General features: G+C 39.9%; 1 protein-coding gene across 4 annotated transcripts in view; it reads left to right on the forward strand.

Moving 5' to 3' along the window:
* LOC103478802 (glutamate receptor, ionotropic, kainate 2) overlaps positions 1-19,918 on the forward strand; it is a 561,179-nt gene that overhangs the window by 503,993 nt on the left and 37,268 nt on the right. For 3 of the 4 annotated variants that reach the window (XM_008432852.2, XM_017309432.1, XM_017309431.1), the window contains 2 exons: positions 12,486-12,736; positions 13,002-13,029. In XM_008432852.2, the coding sequence (XP_008431074.1) occupies positions 12,486-12,736; positions 13,002-13,029 (279 nt within the window). The remainder of the gene's footprint in view (positions 1-12,485; positions 12,737-13,001; positions 13,030-19,918) is intronic. The other variant, XM_008432853.2, reaches the window with a different exon arrangement.

A 19,918-nucleotide genomic window follows, 5' to 3' on the forward strand; every position in this document is an offset into this window, starting at 1 on the left:
CGACGCTGGGACATGGGCCAGCTGCAGGGGCTGAACGACGCTGGGACATGGGCCAGCTGCAGGGGCTGAACGATGCTGGGACATGGGCCAGCTGCAGGGGCTGAATGATGCGGGACGTGGGACAGCTACAGGGGCTTGAGTGACGATGGGACGTGGGACAGCTGTTGGGGCAGAGACATGCAGGGTTACTGGGATGGCATGGAGTCAGACTGCTAAAGGGCCAGCTGATGGGTTACTGAGATAGCTTCAGGGAAACCGAAAGGTTGGCAWTAGAGCTGATTGGTTGAGGGACAATGGAGCTAGAAGTAGACTTGCAGGTTCAATCTTCTGTAATAACAGAAACGAACCTGTAGGTAGCAGCATGGGAGGACACAGAAGAGACAATCACATGATAAGTTTACACTTTGGACAAGGTAGACCAACCACCACCAGCGAAATGYGGAGTGCTCGTYTGGCACAGAGTGAGCTATGGACACAGGGAAGAGATGCATAATCATATGAAGAGAATACTGAAAAAGACAGGAGTGCTGACATAACGTCGAGGAAGTGTTCGGAGACAGGTTGAACATAATCTAAAGCTATGGATGAGCATAAAGAGAAACTAAGATTCAAAATGAGGATAAAAGAAACAGGGGACATATAGAAAATAAAATTACAGAGCATGACCTTAAACATGAAATGAGCGATTCCATCTAATAGCTGAACTGAACTGAGCAGAGGTGGAGAGAGACGGCTCATCAACAATGGAATCAAAATGATCAGGGGTGAAACGAGCAGATATAAGATTAAAGTCGGTCTATGACATGAAACGGAGTGGTGAAGGTTCAGCTTTATGGTAACACACGACTGATGAGAGCGACGACTTGGGATTGCTTGCGGAGATAGCCCCTCAGGAAACAGGTTACGGCCAGGGAACWATTTTGTAAAAGCTGGAAACTCGAGCTGTTGAAGGTGAAGCTGAACCAACTATAGGAGATCCCCCCCAAAAAGGGCCATGCCCGACGGGCTGAATTTAAAATGGGAAATAGAAAGGAAATGCCGTCTTAGACTCATCGAAAAGCTTTGACGTGTTGAGACGTGCCATGCGATTGAACTCCACTGGACCCGGCAGTGGGGTTGGGAGTTCAGACTCTAGATGGGGCTGTGAGCTTTAGGATACCTGCAAGTGCTGATTGCCGTAGTGACAGACCCAGAAGAATGACTGGTAAGTGTCTAATGTCTATTGGCCTAGAAGTGAGACTGGAATGAGCACATTTTAGTGTGGGACCAGGGTAAGCAAGAGAACTGACTGCGTAACCTGAAAGTGGCAGGACGGCCTGGGAAATAATCTGCTGATTTCGAGAGATCTTGAGATAAGAACTGAGAAGCGACCAATGGGACTTGAACTGAACACATCTGAATATGGGACAGATTGGTTGATAGCGGTGAAGCGAGTAGACCAGGTATATCCTGGAGTTGAAACAACCAAGAAAAATCTAAAACTTAAGCTACGAAAAGAATCACTTGTTGATCACCTGCTGGAATAGCGACTGCCAGACCATTTAAATCCTCTGGATTATTCTGTGCTGTGCTACCTGAATGAAATATGAAACACCACTATACATTGTGCATCTGGAAAAAGTTCCTATAAATCGGATGCTAAAAACATGTTTCACATTGAGACTAAACCAGTTTCTATTTAAGGTTGCTTTTGATAAGTGGTGAATGGACACTAAGCAATATATTTTTTATTTTATTTTATTTATTTATTTTATTTTTTTTGGAACAATGATTGGACAAAGACCCTCATCAATAGGAATTTAAGGCTGATTAATAATTAGAAAAAGCGCTGGACGGGCTCAACTGAACCAAAGAGGAATTATTAGCCAACTTCGTATTACGTTGGCAAGCCACTCTACTGCACGTATCGCAGTCGCAACGGGGCAAAAGTCCACAATTAGGTAAATGATAATTCATGCCTCAAGCCGCTGATTTGTGAAGGCCAGCCGAGACGCGAACCCCTGCTCCAGACGAGATTAACTGATTGAATCAACTGTTTAGGTCACGATAATAAATTTAAAATATGCTAGTTTTAAAACTTGCCATGTCTTGATTGGAAAGCCGAATTATAGTTTTCAGATTAATAACTTATTCTGCCCTATTAACCTTTATGTTACCAGCAGGTTGTTTGAACTGCCCTTTGTGGGGAAATCATCAGAAGTTCCAGCTTCACACGAACTGTGAAAAGCCGTGAAACAGCAGGAGTCCTGGCCAGTAGAGGAGAGGTTCTGCTTCCGCTTTAAGATAAAAGTGACAATTGGTGCTTGATCTTGAAAACAAAGTGCAGGGAGTGACTAACTTTAAAGAGGGTCAGAGACAGCTCCGGGATGGGTGAGCAAGGATACGCCTTATTTGAAGAAATAGAAGACTAGAATACGCCTTTACTATAAAACCTTGTACACGGGAGTAACTACGCGAATTGGCTCTTGCAATTCTCCAAAGACGTCTAAGCACATCTTTGCCTTCTTCCTTCTTTCCATTTGTCTCGGGTAAATTAATGCACGTCTCTGTTCTGCAGTTTCGGGTGTAATTTCATGTCTTCTTTTGGATTAAAGTCAATAATTCTGTGACGTCTACGATCGTTTTCTGTGTGGTTTCACTTCGGCCCGCTGGGAGAACCTGGGATCCGTGAGCAGAAGATAGGACCAGAGATTTTCCAAAAATATATTACAACCTAGAATCTTCAACAGGCAGAATGAATCTACGTAGCTGAACATACACAACGACAATAGCCACGGGCGTCTTGTTAACAAGCAATGGTGTGAACGTCTCTGGGCTCACGTTGCGTTTGTTGGCGGTTTGAAAAATAGATTACGATGTGTTAACGGCACATAAAACTGTTTTAATTGTGGAACGAGGTTGCAGAGGACACGGTAAGGGAAGTGGAGGAAATTCCGGTGCTAAGTCGGTGCAGGACCATCAAAGAATTGGCCATGTAGGTAAAACACGGGGTTTGTAGACAGCCGGGACACGATTAACTGAAGCCAGCAATGCACCCAGATGTCCGCCCTTGCTGCTGGGCCTGGGTAGCATGAGATATAATATAGCTCAGGTGCGCTGACTAGCGACAAATGACTAATGTGAAGCAGATGGATAACTGCGGTGACCAAACGACCTGTTAAAGATGGGCTGCGCTGCTCTCTGCAGTTGAATGCACGTGCGTCTGCTATTTATGCAGAAGATTTCCCTCCATGACTGTCTGGATTCTGACACGCACCTTGCGGCTCTTATGCAACAGCTGGTCACCTACTGAACTAATGTTATGTTTAAAGGCGCCTCGGAGAAAAAGTGACATGATTTAACTTAGTCGATGTTTGGGTGAAAGTCCGTAGACATTAGAACTCCAGTGGCGCATGAATATACGGTCAACGTGTTCAAGAGGGGACAAACTAATGACAGGTATCTGCGTTATGAAGTATTGCGAGRCTTGAATGAGACATGAGAATGCTACGTCTTACCCTGGTGGCCTGAAACAGGCGTAGTGAGGGAAAACCAGAGGTGTTGCTGAGCGGGCTGACAGCGGCCATGCTGGAGAGGGAAACCATAGGTATAGCTGATCCATAGCGTGGCACTGGTGTGAAGGAGCTGAGGTGAAGAAAAGACGGTCCAGGTTGAAACGGTGGGATCACGTGTCCGCTTGCCAGAGGTGGACCGTGGAGTAGGTGGTGAGGGAGCGGGAGATGGAGAAATCCCAGTCGGGATAGGGGGAGACGCTACTTGAAATCATCGAGGAATCTCTTGCATCTGAGGAGCGTCCTGACAGCCAGGGACGGGCGTAGAGGGGGAAATCCGGAAAGATGCTGACCATACCAGCATGCAGAAGTGAGAGAAGCTTGACAGGCGGAGGAAGACGGCCTTTTGCTGCTTCCATCGGATCCTCTTTGATTCTGTTGTCTTTCTTTAGCCAGGCCGTCACCTCCACGTAGAGCTCCGAATTTGACTACCTTGTCTCACAGACTGTGCGGGAGGTAATGCGTCGTGCATCACTGGCCGAAGGTCAAAGTTAACGAGGTGACCGGAGGGTTTGTTATGTTTTTTCGGAGGTGGATCGTGGAGTAAGTGAAACCCCGGCAGGTGAGAGATATGGCGGGAGAAGCTGCTTCAAATGATTGAGGCTGGGGCCAGGAGAAATATCTTGCATCCGATGGGCGTCTGAATGGAAAAGAAAGGGCCAACGCAAGATGCGAGGTCGAAGGAGAAGCTGAGTCGCGCTGGCTGAGAAGCTGTGACGTGCGATGAACGGATTGAACGCAGCTGGGAAGCAGCCGACGGCTTGGGTGTGGATCCTTTTACACAGAGCCTGATTGCTGATTGAACGCGCCGGGTGAGGTCCAGCGCTGAGGTCAGAGATGAGCATGACGTCGATGGGCGAACGAAGGGGGTGGAGTCTTCCAGCTTGAACTTTCGCTAAAGCTCCATTATGGAGATGATCGGTTTTGGATGGGCAATGTGCCCCCTATTGCATAAGCAATACTAAAGAATGACTGATATCATTAAAGATACAGGGGAGAAGCTTTTTAGTCATCTAGCTTTGCTAGCAAAGTCGTTAGCTGTCAGCTAGCTAGTAGCACAATAACAACAGCATAATGTCTGTATGATAAAAATAGTGAATCGATAGATAAGAACAGTTTCTCCTCACCTGGCTGTCTCCTCCCGCTCAGTAGTTCTTCAGAGAAAGGCAGACGCAGAGGCCTGTCAGTGTCTGTTGTATTTCATTACCTCTCTGCTTAAACCGCGACTCCGAGCTGAAGCAGAAACAATACTTCATTTTCCGTCATTTGACAAGTAGCAAGTCTACTCCACTTTACTCACCAAAAGCATTTTTTTTTATAATTCAAAAACTGTTCCCTAATCTGGAACGTTCACTACGTTGAGCTCCGCAGTTAGCCGCCTTATCTCACTGCGCGAGAGGCAATTGCGTCATGCGTCAGGGGCAAAAGGTCAAAGGTAACAAAGTGACCGGAGGGCTTATTATGTTCTACAAAAAAGAAACAAAAAAGCAAAGAATTTTAACACATGTTTTTATGTGTCAGAAGAGGGCTTAGGAAATAATACCAAAAAAATATATATATATATATTTAACCAAAAGGGTACTTGGGGGCAAGGAGCAAAAAGGGCAGGTGCTCATGCACCCCCAGTTCCCCCCTCTGCACGTGCCTGCCAAGAGAGGTGAGTAAACCGTTTGAGATTGTCAATCATTTAGCATAGTTAGCTTAGCTTCTATATAAGATACAGATATCTGCTGCCACGTTCCCTTCTGACGTGTCCAATCTTCTTCTCCTAAGTGAAATTAAAGCTGCGGTATGTAACTTTTATTAAAAAAATGCTTTATATATTTGTTAAAACTGTCACTATATTGTGACAATACAGTTTGAGAGTTATTCTGTGAGAAAAATTTTTTAATTCTCTGCCTTCTCCTTGTGCTTTTTTTTCTGACTTAAAAAAAAAAAAAACAACCAGAGGCAGGAGGTGGGTCTTAGCGCTGTCAATAACAATCTTGTATGGCGCCATTCCAACTGAAAAGGCAAAAAGGGGTTCAACCTGGTACTAACAAGGTGTACCTAATAAAGTGACCGGCGAGTGTATCCGGAAGTGTGAAGGACCGTGCCAAAAAAATCCGATTGTCAGGTTATTGAAGTGTGTACCCAAATGCAGTAGGCAGAAGACGTAGTAGTGTTATTGTTTGATGACAAACTATCCATCCATCCATTTTCTTGTCCCTTAGTGGGGTTGGAAGGGTTGCTGGTGCCTCTCCAGCTAACGCTCCGGGCGAGAGGCGGGGTCACCCTGGACAGGTGGCCAGTCTGTCACAGAGCAACACAAACACACAGGACAAACAACCATGCACACTCACACCTAGGGGCAATTTGGAGAGGCCAATTGTTTTTGGACTGTGGGAGGAAACCGGAGTACCTGGAGAGAACCCACGCATGCACAGGGAGAACATGCAAACTCCATGCAGAAAGACCGGGGCCGGGAATCGAACCCAGAACCTTCTTGCTGCAAGGCAACAGCTCTACCAACTGTGCCACTGATGACAAACTACAAAATGTGAAAGTCCAGGGAGCACAAAATAATCCAAAATAAAGCCAAACAGGAAAATTAAGGAGGACACTAGGAACCAGGGAGAAGAGAACAGAGTGACAAGGACGTAGAGAGGTAACGGGAGAAAACACAGGGAAACGGGAAATAATACCAACAGTAAAGAATGACAAGATTAAAGAAACATAATAAAAATAACAATGACACTACAGAATAACTAAACCTAGAGTAACAAGAAATAAACATAATTGGAAACGCTACGAGGGAGCAAAAATAAGGAAACATAAAAACAACACAGATCTAACCAAAATAAGCAACATCAAACAATGAAACTAGAACACAACTAATCAAACTAAAAGGAACAGAAAATCACAGAAAAAAACAAAACCCAACCCAAGAACCCAGAGTCCTGACACCAACTTGACAAAAAAATAGGAATTGGGTCATTTGAGGCTGCAGTGTCTCCCTGTTCTCTCCCTGGTTTAACGCACCTGGATCAAATGATGGCTCATTAGAGGCCTACGAAGAACATTGACAAGCTGAGGAGGTTGTTACCACCACTAGGGAGAGAACTAAAACATGCAGGATGCCGGCCCTCGAGGACCGACTTTGGACACCCCTGCTTTACATGCTATCCATAGCCCCGCCGCCACCGCAGAATAATTCTGTTATCTCAATCAAACTTAGACATGTAGATATTATTAATTTCATGCTGTGCTTAACAGCAAAGGGAGAAACAGTTAAAGTACAACTCAAAACCACGTCTTTCTCGCTCTCTGTATCAGCGCAGCCACTGTATATATGTGCCTGGTATGGCTAGATCGCTGTTACTGTCTCTTGCTCTGCTGTTGTGGAGTCACAATGTCTGGGTTCATGAGCGCCCCCTGCCATGAGGCAAGAGAACTGCCTGCCTCACCTCGAATCTGTTCTCTGATCGCTCCTCAGCACACGAAACACGTTACACACACAGTTGGTGACAATAAAAACACAGTACATTAAATACATAAGCTAAATTATTGAAAACCATTTCACATACATTAAAGGTTTTTAACCATTTTATTGGCGACGTTCAGACAGGAGGAGCATGCTCTCAGAATGGCAACCAGTGCAGTTAGCATGAGGTTGTGTAATCCCAGGTGAGGCTCAGCTCACTGCTGCCTCACCGGCTTCGCTTCTGAGCATTTGAATGGGAAAATGTGAAAATCCAGCGATTTTAAAGAAAAAAATAATCAGATTTGGTTAAATTAAATGAAAAATAGGTACTTTATAGTACAAACCACAGGGTGAAAATATCTTTATAAATTCTTATTATATATTATTTTTCCATGATGCCTCCCCTCACCACACGTCACTGGTGTGAATGTATCCCAAGTCTGTTGTGCAAAGTCGAAACTTGGGGTAGAATCATCAGAGACACAAGCTTACAAAAGCTCAACAAGCTTATAAATATGCCTGGTTTTGTTCTGGGGATCATTTTTTTGGTTGCTATGGTGGCACACAGAGGTGCAGCAGCTTCTCCAGATTCCAGGATTAAATTTGATTTTAATTGATATATGGCTGATTTAGGCACTGGTGTAATGCCAAATTCGTGGATGAAGTAAAGCTCAGTTGAGCTCATAGCCATTGGAGAAAGTTCAGTTGTTAGTTTATCACCAAGGCTCAACTCTGCACTTGGCAAACAGCAGCTGCTGTTTGCCACAGCTGCACTGACTGAGGACTGTCAAAATGTGTGCTGCCTGTTTAACATTATGTGCACCATGTGCCAAGGGGACAAGGAATTCCCTGTCCATGCCATGGATGCAGAGAAGGCATTCAATAGAGTAAAGTGGAACATTTGCAAGATTTGGATTCGGTAGGACATTTATTTTGTGGATAAAGTTATTATATGCCACCCTTTCAGCCATGGTTCTAACAAATCACCTTTATCCTACATCATTCAAATTACATCGTGGGACCTGCCAGTGCTGCCCTCTTAGTCCCCTTCTTTTTGTACTTGCAATTGAGCCCTCGGTTATAGCCACAAAATCTGGTGGTTCTATTCAGGGCGATACCAGAATCTGCTTTTTGTTTCCAGGGCAGAGACAGCTATTTCTTCTTTTCTAAAACTTCTCACTTAATTTGGAAAACGCTCAGGCTACAAATGAAATCTGAATAAAAATAAGCTCTTGCCATAAAATTTGATAACATTGCTCTTGCAAATATTAGGGTGCCTTTTAAGATTGTAACACATAGCTTTGTTTACCTAGGTGTTTCTGTAACTAAGCTTTTCTCCAATTTTAAAAAAATTACTTCTATGCTTATGAGAGTGAATGTGGTTCCCAGGTTTCTATACTTGTTTCATTTCCTCCCCGTGTTTCTTTCAAATGCCTATTTTAAAAAACGTGATTCTATTTATTAACATACATTTGGAATGGAAAGAAGCCACGCCCGTTATAAGACCATCTTCAGAAATAAGATAAGTGGCCCTTCCAAATCAGACACTATTATTGGGCAACTAATTTGTGATGTCTGTCATTCTGGACATACTATTACTCTGATAAAAGGGGTTAAAATGGAGAAACAGTTTTGTGACTCATTTTCTATCCTCAGTAGTTAGGAGTATTTGTGCCTTTTTCCATGACCTGGACAATCATTATTCCTGTAATTAATAGCTCCATTAGAATTTACTCACAATTTAGGAAATAATTTGGTCTTTGAAATATGAATCTTTCTAATGCAATACCATCCAATGTTTTTTCCCCCTCATCAATGCTAGATGCCACTTTTAATATTTGGTTCAAAAAGGGCCTGAGAACTAAGATCTTTTCATTGAAGGTAAATTTGCCTCTTGCACAACTGTCTTCTAAATTCAATCTCCCCACATCAAATTTTTTTTAGGTACCTCGAAGCCAGGCATTATGTTTCAGGCTCCATCCCAGGGTTCCCAGATAAACTAGCCAACAATGTAATTGACAAATTGATATAATTAAATTCAACTAAGAAAGGACAGATTTCTGCCATTTTTAGACTGATCTCACATTTTCATTCCCCCCATCTCTGCAGTAAATTCAGCTTGGGAGCAGAATTTGCATATCACAAATTGAGACAATCTGGACTGAAGTTTTGGAAAGAATTCACCCCTCAGTGTCTGCAATACACTTTTAATTCAATTTAAAATTATTCACTGGATGCACCTTCACAAATCCAAATAGGATAAGATTTATCCAGAAGTAGATCCAACTTGTGATAGGTGTAAATCTGAAGAAACCGCTCTTACTCAACATGTTCTGGTTTTGTCCTAAAATCTAAGAATTTTGGGGATGTGTTTGAAGCCTTTTCTGATGTCTAATTTAAAATGACATTGAAACTAACCACGTTGCTTTTTGGAGTTATTCCTGACGGTTGGGGCCTACCAGTTGAGGGACACAAAGTTATTGTTTTTTTTAACCTTACTGGCCGCTTTATCCTTTTGAGGTGGAGGGACGCTGCCCCACCCTCAGTAACACACTTGATTAGGGATGTATTATTCAATTTAAAACTGGAGAAAATCAGATGTATGATGAGAGGCTCAAAATAAATTTTACCAAATTTGGAAATCTTTTTAATCAACTCTCAACACAGGTTCAGGAATAGACAGTTTCCAGTTATACTGGTTGATATGAAATGCTGTAATTGGTGGTGAGGATGGATTCTGTCAGCTGATTGTGGCTAAGTACAACCCACTCTTTGAGCAGGTAACTTGTTTGCTGATTTTGTGCATGTTCTGGCAAGTTTGTGTTGATGCTGAGGCAGTGAAGTTTAAAATGAAGTTGATCAGAACAGAAGTAGCTACACTTAAGTTTGATATTGTGCAGTATATTTATTTAATCTCTCACTCTGCTTGAGTATTTGACTATTTTTCTTGACATTTTGAAAGTACACTTTAACTCTAAACTGAATAGCTTGAAATATGATACTTTTTACTTTATTTAAATTATGGTTAATTTAACCTGATTATTGAAATGTTTGATCATGTCAAAATCTGAAATTTAATTACATTTAATATGCATAAACAACATGCCTAATTCTAATTTTCTTTGTATGGTTGTACATAATTGTTTTTTAATAACACGATAGGTTTTTCTGACCTTTTAGGTCAGGTTTGGTTTTTTTCCCCCGTTGGATCAGATCGTCATCTGGATTGGAAGATGGCGAGCTAGAAAAAGGACAATAGACTTTATGTTTTGGAATCAATTTATTTCGAGTCAATTATCTTGTCTCATCGTGCTGCTGTAATTGTCTGTGTGGCGACACTAGATGAAGCTCAGATTTTGTGGAATTTTAGTTTTAATAAGTTGCTCAACGCCATCCTGGGAACATTACCTTTTGTTTAAGGCACACAGGTTCAGTTATGCGAGGATTGAGACAGTTTCAAATTTACAAAAACTATTAAATTATTTTTAAAACCAGTTGTTTAGAAATGAAACAAAGGAAAAAGGAGCTGCAGTAGCTGAGGTTACCGGCAGAAGGGGACACTATGGGGACGGCAACCACAAAAAACCCTTTAAAGCACCAGATGCAGCAAGACAACCCAAACTCAAGAATCACAGCACACAGAAGAGGAAGACACCGTCACTACACCAACACCAGACCTCAGCAACTGCAAAAAAAAATAAATAAATAACTTTAAACCCAACAAAAGAAAAGCAATATCAGCCAAGAGCAGAAAGGGCTGTAAACAAAATAAATAAAGAAATAGAGCTAATTAACAATAGAAAATACATGTTAAAAACATCAGGACCAGGCGTGGTCCTCTTGCCATGCCACAGCAGGCGAAGTGGGCGTGCCGATGCCACACCCCGCTTTAATGGAGGCGGCTGAACGCCACCGCAGTCCGACTTTAAAAAAATAAATCAATCAAATGACTCTGCAGAAGTCCAGGAGACGAAAGCAGATAGAGCAGAAATGGTCCAACTATGGGGAGACCTATGAAAGTTAGTCACCATTTTAAATAAAACCGCAACAAACTGGAGCTTACAATGAGCGTTAATTTCTAGGTCTGCTGATCCACACAAACTTGCAGAACGAGGAAGAGGAGGACAGCAGCACAGTGCCAGTTTACCTACGATCAAACTTCAATTTGACCAAGATCAGCTATAGTGAAGGGAGAGAGAACCCCTCCACCAGGAAATCAGAGCAGCGTGCACCAGTTGGCAGTTTCACTGCCAGAACCCACAGGACGAGCCACACAGTGGGAGAACAAAGACGACATGTCTGACTGAACGCAGCAGCTCCTTATATACACCACGCCCACTTTAACAACCGGAACTTCTCACCTGGAAACTATTTGTGTAGAATTATGTATATTTCTATATCACTACATCTGTTTTTATTGAAGTCACTTAAAAAACAACAACAAAAAAACAAATAATTATATATCTCAAAATACTGCCTCCTGTTTTTTATTCTCAACTTGGGCTCTTTTAAAGAACGATCTTCTGATGCAGTTTTTGAAGCTGCAGTTAGCTGCCTAGCCCATAAGGACCCGGCGAGGAAACACAGACACAGCTGGGATCAATCAAGGGATAATCAATAATCAAACAAGAGACACAGGAACTAAATTGACTAGAAAACAAACCTAAATCCTTACACTGGTGTTGTATACATTGTTTTGTGCTCTTGGCAGAGCACCTAAAGGACAGTGAGGACTGGGTTTGTTCATTATGGGATGGGTTTTTTCTCAATAGTTATTTTTTTATTATTTTCAGTAACTCTGGTATGTTTGTATATTTGTAATGAAAATATTTCAATAAATATATTAAACATTAAATATACTTTAATGTTGCAATGTTATGTTATATGCCACACAATACTGTAACTTGACTGAATATTTGTTTGCCTTACCCGTTTCAACATCCTCCTTTGATGTTACTAATTTTTGTGAAAAAGATTCAAATTTTTGCACATTCTGCTTTGTCTGTTTCCAGAACTTTCCTCTCTTTCTTCTCTGCACCTTACTGTCTTACTTTTCATCTTTTAAACATCACTGACTGAGCAAAAGACATGTTATGTCAGGAGAAATAAAGGAAAGCCAGTGATATGACTGCAAACTGGCACATTAAAAAAGAATTACTGATTAGTAGATATAATTCAAATGTAACTGAGTAAAATATTTTACTCAAAATGTAATCTAGTAAAAGTTCAGGTTTTGTAAACTGCTTTAAAAGGTACAAAGTACAGATAAGTTATTTTTTAATTACAGTAAAGCCTGTAAATGTTACTTTCCCCCACTGACTTAATACTGAGAATAAGCAGAAAGCTGAATTATTATTGCATAGCTGTTTTACTGTGCGTATTAATACTGGCAACTCTGTGGGTTATGCAATAATATTAACAAAAAAGACAGTAGCATTGCTTGTTAATGTTTTTGTGTCTGGTTCCTTCAGGATCTCCATACAGAGATAAGATCACTATTGCCATTCTGCAACTTCAGGAGGAAGGGAAACTGCACATGATGAAAGAGAAATGGTGGCGAGGAAATGGTTGTCCAGAAGAGGAGAGTAAGGAGGCCAGCGCCCTTGGTGTGCAGAACATCGGTGGGATCTTCATTGTCCTGGCAGCTGGACTTGTTCTCTCTGTGTTTGTGGCCGTTGGAGAGTTCCTGTACAAGTCCAAACAGAATGCACAGCTGGAAAAGGTAAAGAATTCATGTGATATTTTCTCTGAAGAATTTAAACCAATGAAAGCAGAATTTCTTACAGTAACCACATATGCCATGTATTGCAGCCTTGTGGCAAATACAAGCTATTATGAATCAGCCTGTAGTAATTATGCTTTTATTAGAAGTATATCATTTGAATAGGCTTATTGATTTGAGAATAGATGGAACTTCACACAGTAATAAGAGTGCTATATCATAACCCATAAGATAAGAATTGGTGTCTTTGCATTTATTCACTTAGGCCCAATGGCGACAACGAGATAAGAAACGTGAGGAATTCTGCTGTCACCATGGAGCCAAGCTAGACTTTAACCACCATCTCAAATGACCACAAGGGAACTTCAGAAATGATTTGCCTTTATTTGAGTCTAATATCTAAAACATATCTTTTTGTTGTTGGTTTTAAGTTCATTTATTTGTTTAAACATTAAAAATTTTTCTTACAATTGCAAAGGAATGGGTTACTGCTAAAGCAGTTTAATAAAATGTTTGAAGTACTTGGACCAAAACACAATTGGATGAAATGCACATCTGTTCAAGGCTTGCTCCACTGCATGGAATGTCTTCAACAGCCACATCCAAAACTTCCCACTCTGAGCTGCTTCTTTTCATTTCTACCCTGAAAGCTCTCACTCTGCTATTCTGTAACCAATCTGACTTCATGTCTTTTGCTTTAAAGGTGATGGATGCAGTGACAGAAGACTGTGATATTTAACTGCCCACTGAGCTGTCTGGCAGTCACTAGTTGCTAATACAATGGCCTGCAAGTTCAGAAAAAGATGCATAGAGCAAAACCTGAGATGCAGAAATATTAAATAATGATTTAACACACTGCATGAAAAATAATAATACCCAAGTATCAGTCCCACAGTCATCCATAGATTCTGACGACAATCTCCACAATTTCTTTATCTCAAGTATTCCACTTCAACCTAATGCTAATATTGCAGTTGGAAAGGAAGTCAAAAATATTGATCAACAATCTATTTCATTTGTCTCAGAAATTGAGATATGAGTTTATGCTGCTGCCTTTTTTTTATTAAGCAAGCCGAGGGAATACTTGAAGATGAATTTCTGAGAAAAAAAATATATATACTTTTTTCTGACAATAGCTACAAGCATTGAAAATCAGTTTATAACAACACTTTCATAAAACTTGCAAAGTGTTTTGAAAAATAAACAAATTATTTACTAGTTTTATACTTTGGTTTTATGTCTAACATATGGATATAATTGCCCTTTAAAGCAAAAAATACTATTTAGGTTCCCCTCAAACTAGAATGTTAAATAAATAGATATATTTTAAAGGAATGTTTCTTTGATGCATACTTGCCAAGAAATGCTTTGCTTTCATATTGCCCATTTTTATATTTTTAAGCTGTTTTACACAATAAACTTTTGTGAAATAAAAATAATATAATTTCAAATCAATTACATTTATTTATACAAGCATAAATGCATTAATATATATCATAGACATTTAATGTTACAATCAGCAAAGAAAGCAAAATATAAGGTAACTATTTTGATTTATTTTTAATTTCTATTTTCTCATAAATATTGTCAAACACAATATTGACGATTTTTAACTGAACTACTAAAAATCTAAATTTTAGATTTTAGGAGTTAAAGCTGCAGTTTGTAACTTCTATAAGAAATATGTTTTTGATTCAATTCAAGTCAAAAGTTTCCCTTTGATCCCAAAGGGAAATCAAATGTTGTTAAAGTCATTGTAGACAGGGAAATATCTCCTGTAGCAGTCTAAACAGTGAATCTGAAGTAGCCTCTGACTGAAGATGCTTTGTTTTCCCAAGACAGTCTCATGAAGAGGATGGTCAGGGTTGTCCATCATTTTTTTAATAATAATCATCTTAGCTTCCTCAAGAAGTACAGAAGAAGTACACATTGTTAAAATTGTCACTTTATCATGACAGTATAACATAAGACAATTGGTCTCCTTTCTCCCTGTGTTCCTAATGCTATCGGCAGAACCAACCAATTTAGGGCCAGGAGCAAAGTCTTAGTGAAGTCAGTTACATTTGTGTATGCACTGCTCAATATGCTAATGGTGGAGAAACAACTTACTGTTACAGGAAAACTGTTTATTCACCATCATCAGAGGCCATGCTAACTAGCCTGTCCAGGCTATAGTGTGGGGAACTGGCAGGGAGCAAGGGGCAGGGTGTGAGAAGTGCATGCACAAGAGTGTATGAAAGGGTTAAGACCCTCCTCCTGACTCCGACTGGTTGTTTTTGGCTGAGCGGTGTATTTCTACAGATGGCAGTAGGACCACAGGGAGAAGGCAGAGAAACTCGATTTGTTCCCAGATCTATCTCCTATTATACTGTCACAATATGGTGTAAAAGAAATTTAGTGTTTCTAAAAGTTACATGTTGATTATAAAAGTTACATAATGCAACTTTAAGGAACACACAAACTTTTCTTAAAAATATCCCTATGGTTTGTGTTGCTAAGTTCTTGGTCCAATATTTTACCTGGTTAAAGTTTTTTGTTTTTTTTCCTGTTATTAACCTATCAAATCTTAATGATAGTAAGATTTCAATTGAAAATATTTGTTAAAATCCATAAGGCCACTTGGCAAATGAAAATCAATTCAGGTCTATAACTTGAACTGGCATAAATAAGCCAAGTAAAGTCTGTGTCATTTTCCTTAAACTAATCAAGGAGAATCACGGGAAAAGAGAAATATAAGTCTCTTTTAGTGGAGGTTTATAAACCCTTTACTGAAGGGTTTTATGGGACTGTTGATACTCCATCAACAGTCCGGACAGAAACATTATAATCTGAGGATTTTGGTTTTGGCTTGTGTTCACGCTTAACTTGCTTGTGTTTGTGGAATCATAGAAGTTGGTGTTTTAAATTACATTTCACATTTAGATTGCAATAGTAGTCAACCAATGTTTTGTGAAGTACTGGTTAAGTAAAAAATGTCTGAATTAGTATATATGTCTCAGCTAAGGTAAAATGATGATACATTTGGACTTTATCTTAAAGAAAAAAAGAGGTATTGCTTGAAAGGTTTTTCTATTTGCTTTTGAGCACTGTGGCAGGCCCTTGTGCTAGTAACTATGTTCCAGATCTCAATGCACACAGCGATTTTGCATTCATGGATGTCAGTGGTCTTTTTAATGCTTCTTTTAATTTTTTCAGCCAAGTTGTGACTTGAATTTGTTAAGGCGCTTTTCCACTAGCCCCCCTCTAACCGGGTCGCCTCGGTCAGATTCGTTTTCCATGAGTAAATTTGGCGCGGCTCAGCCCAGCTGTTCTCAGATTTTAGTACTTACTTCAGTGGTAGTACTAGCAGGATCGATCAAGGTATGGCACCAAAACCATTTGATTGACAGCAAACCGCATTCATTGATTATGTCACTGTAAACTGCAAAACAACCTTTAGAGTTTAGAATCTAATTTTAGCTGTGGGCTCTGCTGACATGACATCTGCTATCAGAGAGCTGTATGGAGAAGTTTAATTATGAAAATAATCAGGAGCAGCAGCAGGAACACATGCAGTAACTTCTGCAGCAGAATGACCGTGAAGTAACAGCGCTGCTAGCAGCTCGTTTCTCTGAAATACGGACATTACTGAAGAAGAGAGAGACGGTGCAGCTGTGGTCAGATTTCTGACAGAGCTGCTGTTTTGCGTCCACAGTGTTAAACACCGGAACTACATAATATTAGTTTATAATGTGACTTTTCTTTTTCATTTAGTTAAAAAATAATCAAGTTTATTCATGGCTATTGGTTTCTATCTTTTGACTGCATTGCCTTAATACAAAAGTTTGTAATTATATTTACATGCATAGCGAAATAATCAGCTTATCTGGACCTTCATCATTATGTTTGGACCAGGAATAAATTTCTGTAAGACAAAATTAAATATTTGGGGTTATTTTAATCCATCAGAACCAAAACCCAGAGGTTCTCCATTTCTAAGTGTTGCTGCAAACATCAGCAGAGAGTTGAACACAGCATAGGAACAGACCGGATAATGGAACATCTCACTACCTGCCTAGAACAGAACCGCTCATTAGTCGGTTAGTTGCTAGTGGAAAAGCGCCGCTACATTCATGGTACTTTTTTCTCATTTCAGCTTATCTTTTCCTCCTACCATTTATACAGGTACATCATGAAAAGTTGAATATTTTTGTCACCCATTTTAGAAAGGGAAACTCATACATTAAATATATTTAGTATACAGAATTAAATATTTATTGTATTATATGACGACTATGGCTTATAGAATAAAAATACATAATTCAATATTTTGACAAATTTGGATATTAGGAAAAAGTTAAATATTGAAAATTGATTATGTCAAATCCTATCAGCTAGTTAACTCAAAACACCTGGAAAGTTTCCCTGAGCCTCTACACGTTCATCCACTATGAGTCAGTGTGGTACAATCATGAGGAAAACTGCTGACTGGACAGATGTCCAGAAGACAGGACAATAAGCATATTTGATTAAAGTTGGGTGGAAGGACAAAAGTGTGGTAGGAAAAGGTGCAAACGGGACAACCACAAACTTGAGAGGATTGTCAAGCAAAGTCCATGTAAGAATTTAATGGAGCTTTGTAAGGAGTGGCCTGAGTCAGGAGTCAGGAGAGGAAAGTCAAGTTTGCATTTCATTTGGAAATCAAAGTCCCAGAGTCTGGAGGAAGATTAGCTGGGGACATAATCCACTGCTGAAAGTCCAGTGTTTCCTGTCAGTAATGATTTTGAGTACCATGTTATCAGCTGGAGTTGGTCCACTGTGTTTTCCTGAAGTTCACAGGAATCGTGGCTTTTCATTATCTGTAATAAAGGCGTAATTTACAATAAATAAAGGCCTTAAATATTTAATTCTATGTGTGGCAAATGTAATCTAGATGAGCTTCACTTTCTGGAATGAGTAACAAAATCTCAACATTTTTCACAATATTTAAATCTTTTGAGATGCACCTATATGTGACAACATATTGACACAATATGTTATGGGGGTGAATTTGCTGCAAGATCTAACTTAATTTTTAATGGAGGCTTGTCTTGACTTGTCTTGGCAAAAATAATCTGTTAACCAGAGAAAAAGTAAAGACTCCATAAATTAACTAAGCAGTTATGTCAGAGTCAAAAAGCAACTAGAAAATGTTTTCAAATAAATCAAAACAGTCTACAATTTATTGCTTGATTCATCCATGATTGTCACCATTGGCTTTGTGATGCACTTTGTACAGAGCACATGAAAAGACCCAAGTGACATGTTTGAATTTTCTACTAAATCTTTTCACTAAACAAAATAGAATTGTAGGTTGATAGAAGTGTAATAAGCTTAGACTGGTATTTGAAGCCCTTCACATAGATAGCCACAGTCCAGTCCCTTTCCGTAGCTTTTATATCTTTGTTTTAAGATCTCAGTTGCTACCAACCTGTGAGGCAGCAGTTAGTCGTTAGTCAAGTTACAAAAAGATCAGTCTAAAAATATTTTATAATGCCTCTGTCATGGTTGCAGTAATACTTCTGACCCACATGCAGAAAACCCTCAGGTGACAAAACAGTAGTGTTACGACCAGTCTAGGGGGGCCAGGTCGCAACATGAAGGATCCATCCTCCTCCGATCTCAACATCCGACACACACAAAATTGAACAGTTGATAATGATTTATTTTTAAAAAGATATATCTTTTTTTTTTATCAAGATGTTACAACTGGAGTACCTGGCTTCAGAGTGAGCTATCGCCGAAAACAACAAACAAAACGAACCTATCTAAATAATAAGAGAAGCTTACCTAATCAAAAGTAAATAAACCAAAGTACAAAAAAACTTACCTTCCTAACCTAAGAAAAACATGAGAAAACTAAGGAAACATAAACGGCAACTCACTCCTACACTCCAGAACTCTAACACAGATAAACAAAGGAAAAGGGTGTGGCCGGTGGAGATGAGTTGAGGATGGGACACAGGAAGTCCGCGTCAGCATCTTTTATGTCCGTCCCCTCCGAAAAGCAGCCAATGGGACATCTCCGTCGTCTTCTTGGAATCAATCAATCAGGGACGGGCACCTGCCGACTCATTTATAATCAACTGTACGCCGTCAGTCGTAACAGTAGATTCATTTATAAAACGTGAAATGTTGAAGTTCGCAGCAAGGAAGACCAGGGAACCAGAGTCCCAGGAGGGTCAGCACACTGAGGGCAGACAGAAGTAAGTGAGAGAGAACAACAACCGTGAACAAGATATTGGGAGGAAGGCGAGTGGGATCAGGTAAGACGATTGAAGCTGAATATGCCTGGACTGTGAGTGAGATGAAGTCTTGGTAATGAGTCCATTTGTTTGACTGAGCGCAAAAGAGAGCAGGTTCGAAGACAGTGATGTTGTGATGGAACAGAGACAGTCCCAGGTTGCCAACCAGCTTAAGACTTGTCCAGGAGCTTGTCAACGGTAGGTGAACCCCACGTGGGTCTGGAGAATAACTTAGGTTGCGTCTTCAGTGCCGAGACTTTGGAGCATGTGTCGAATAATCAAGGAGGAGTTTAATGAAGTGCATATTGAGATTTGTGCTGACAGAGCAGGTTGTGATGTTTGAAGCCTTGCAAGTGGGTTGTATCACGTGACCGAATCAGGAACGGCTTACGGATCAAAATAAATGGTAAAACATTGACATTTCACCTGCTACATTTCTTGTTTTAGAATTTTATTGCATGTGTGTTTGCAATTCAGTATGGGCCCAATTTTCCCTTCTCTGACAACATTTTGATTTCTCCAAATAGTTTCACACAATAATAAACAATCACTTATAATGTAAAAAGAAAAAAAAGTAGAGCCCATTTTCTAATTTCTAATGTTTTGAAAGGATAAGTTTCGTTTCCTAATGAATTTTCATGATGTATATTTTTTTTAAAACTCACCGGTGCTGAGGCATTCTGAGTTTTACAGAAAGGTTAGGATACTAACCAGCAGTGGTGGAGGAAGTACTCAAAAGATGTACTTAAGTAAAAGTACAAATACACAGACAAAAATGTACTCAAGTAAAAGTCAAAGTACCACATTAACATTTTACTTAAGAAAAAGTAAAAAAGTACTGGTTTTTAAAAATACTTAAGTATTAAAAGTAAAAGTACTTGCTAATGCATTGCCTAATCACTAATATCATTAAGTGTAT

Source organism: Poecilia reticulata, linkage group LG16, assembly GCF_000633615.1.
Source record: "Poecilia reticulata strain Guanapo linkage group LG16, Guppy_female_1.0+MT, whole genome shotgun sequence".
In the NCBI taxonomy this organism is placed as follows: Eukaryota; Metazoa; Chordata; class Actinopteri; order Cyprinodontiformes; family Poeciliidae; genus Poecilia; species Poecilia reticulata.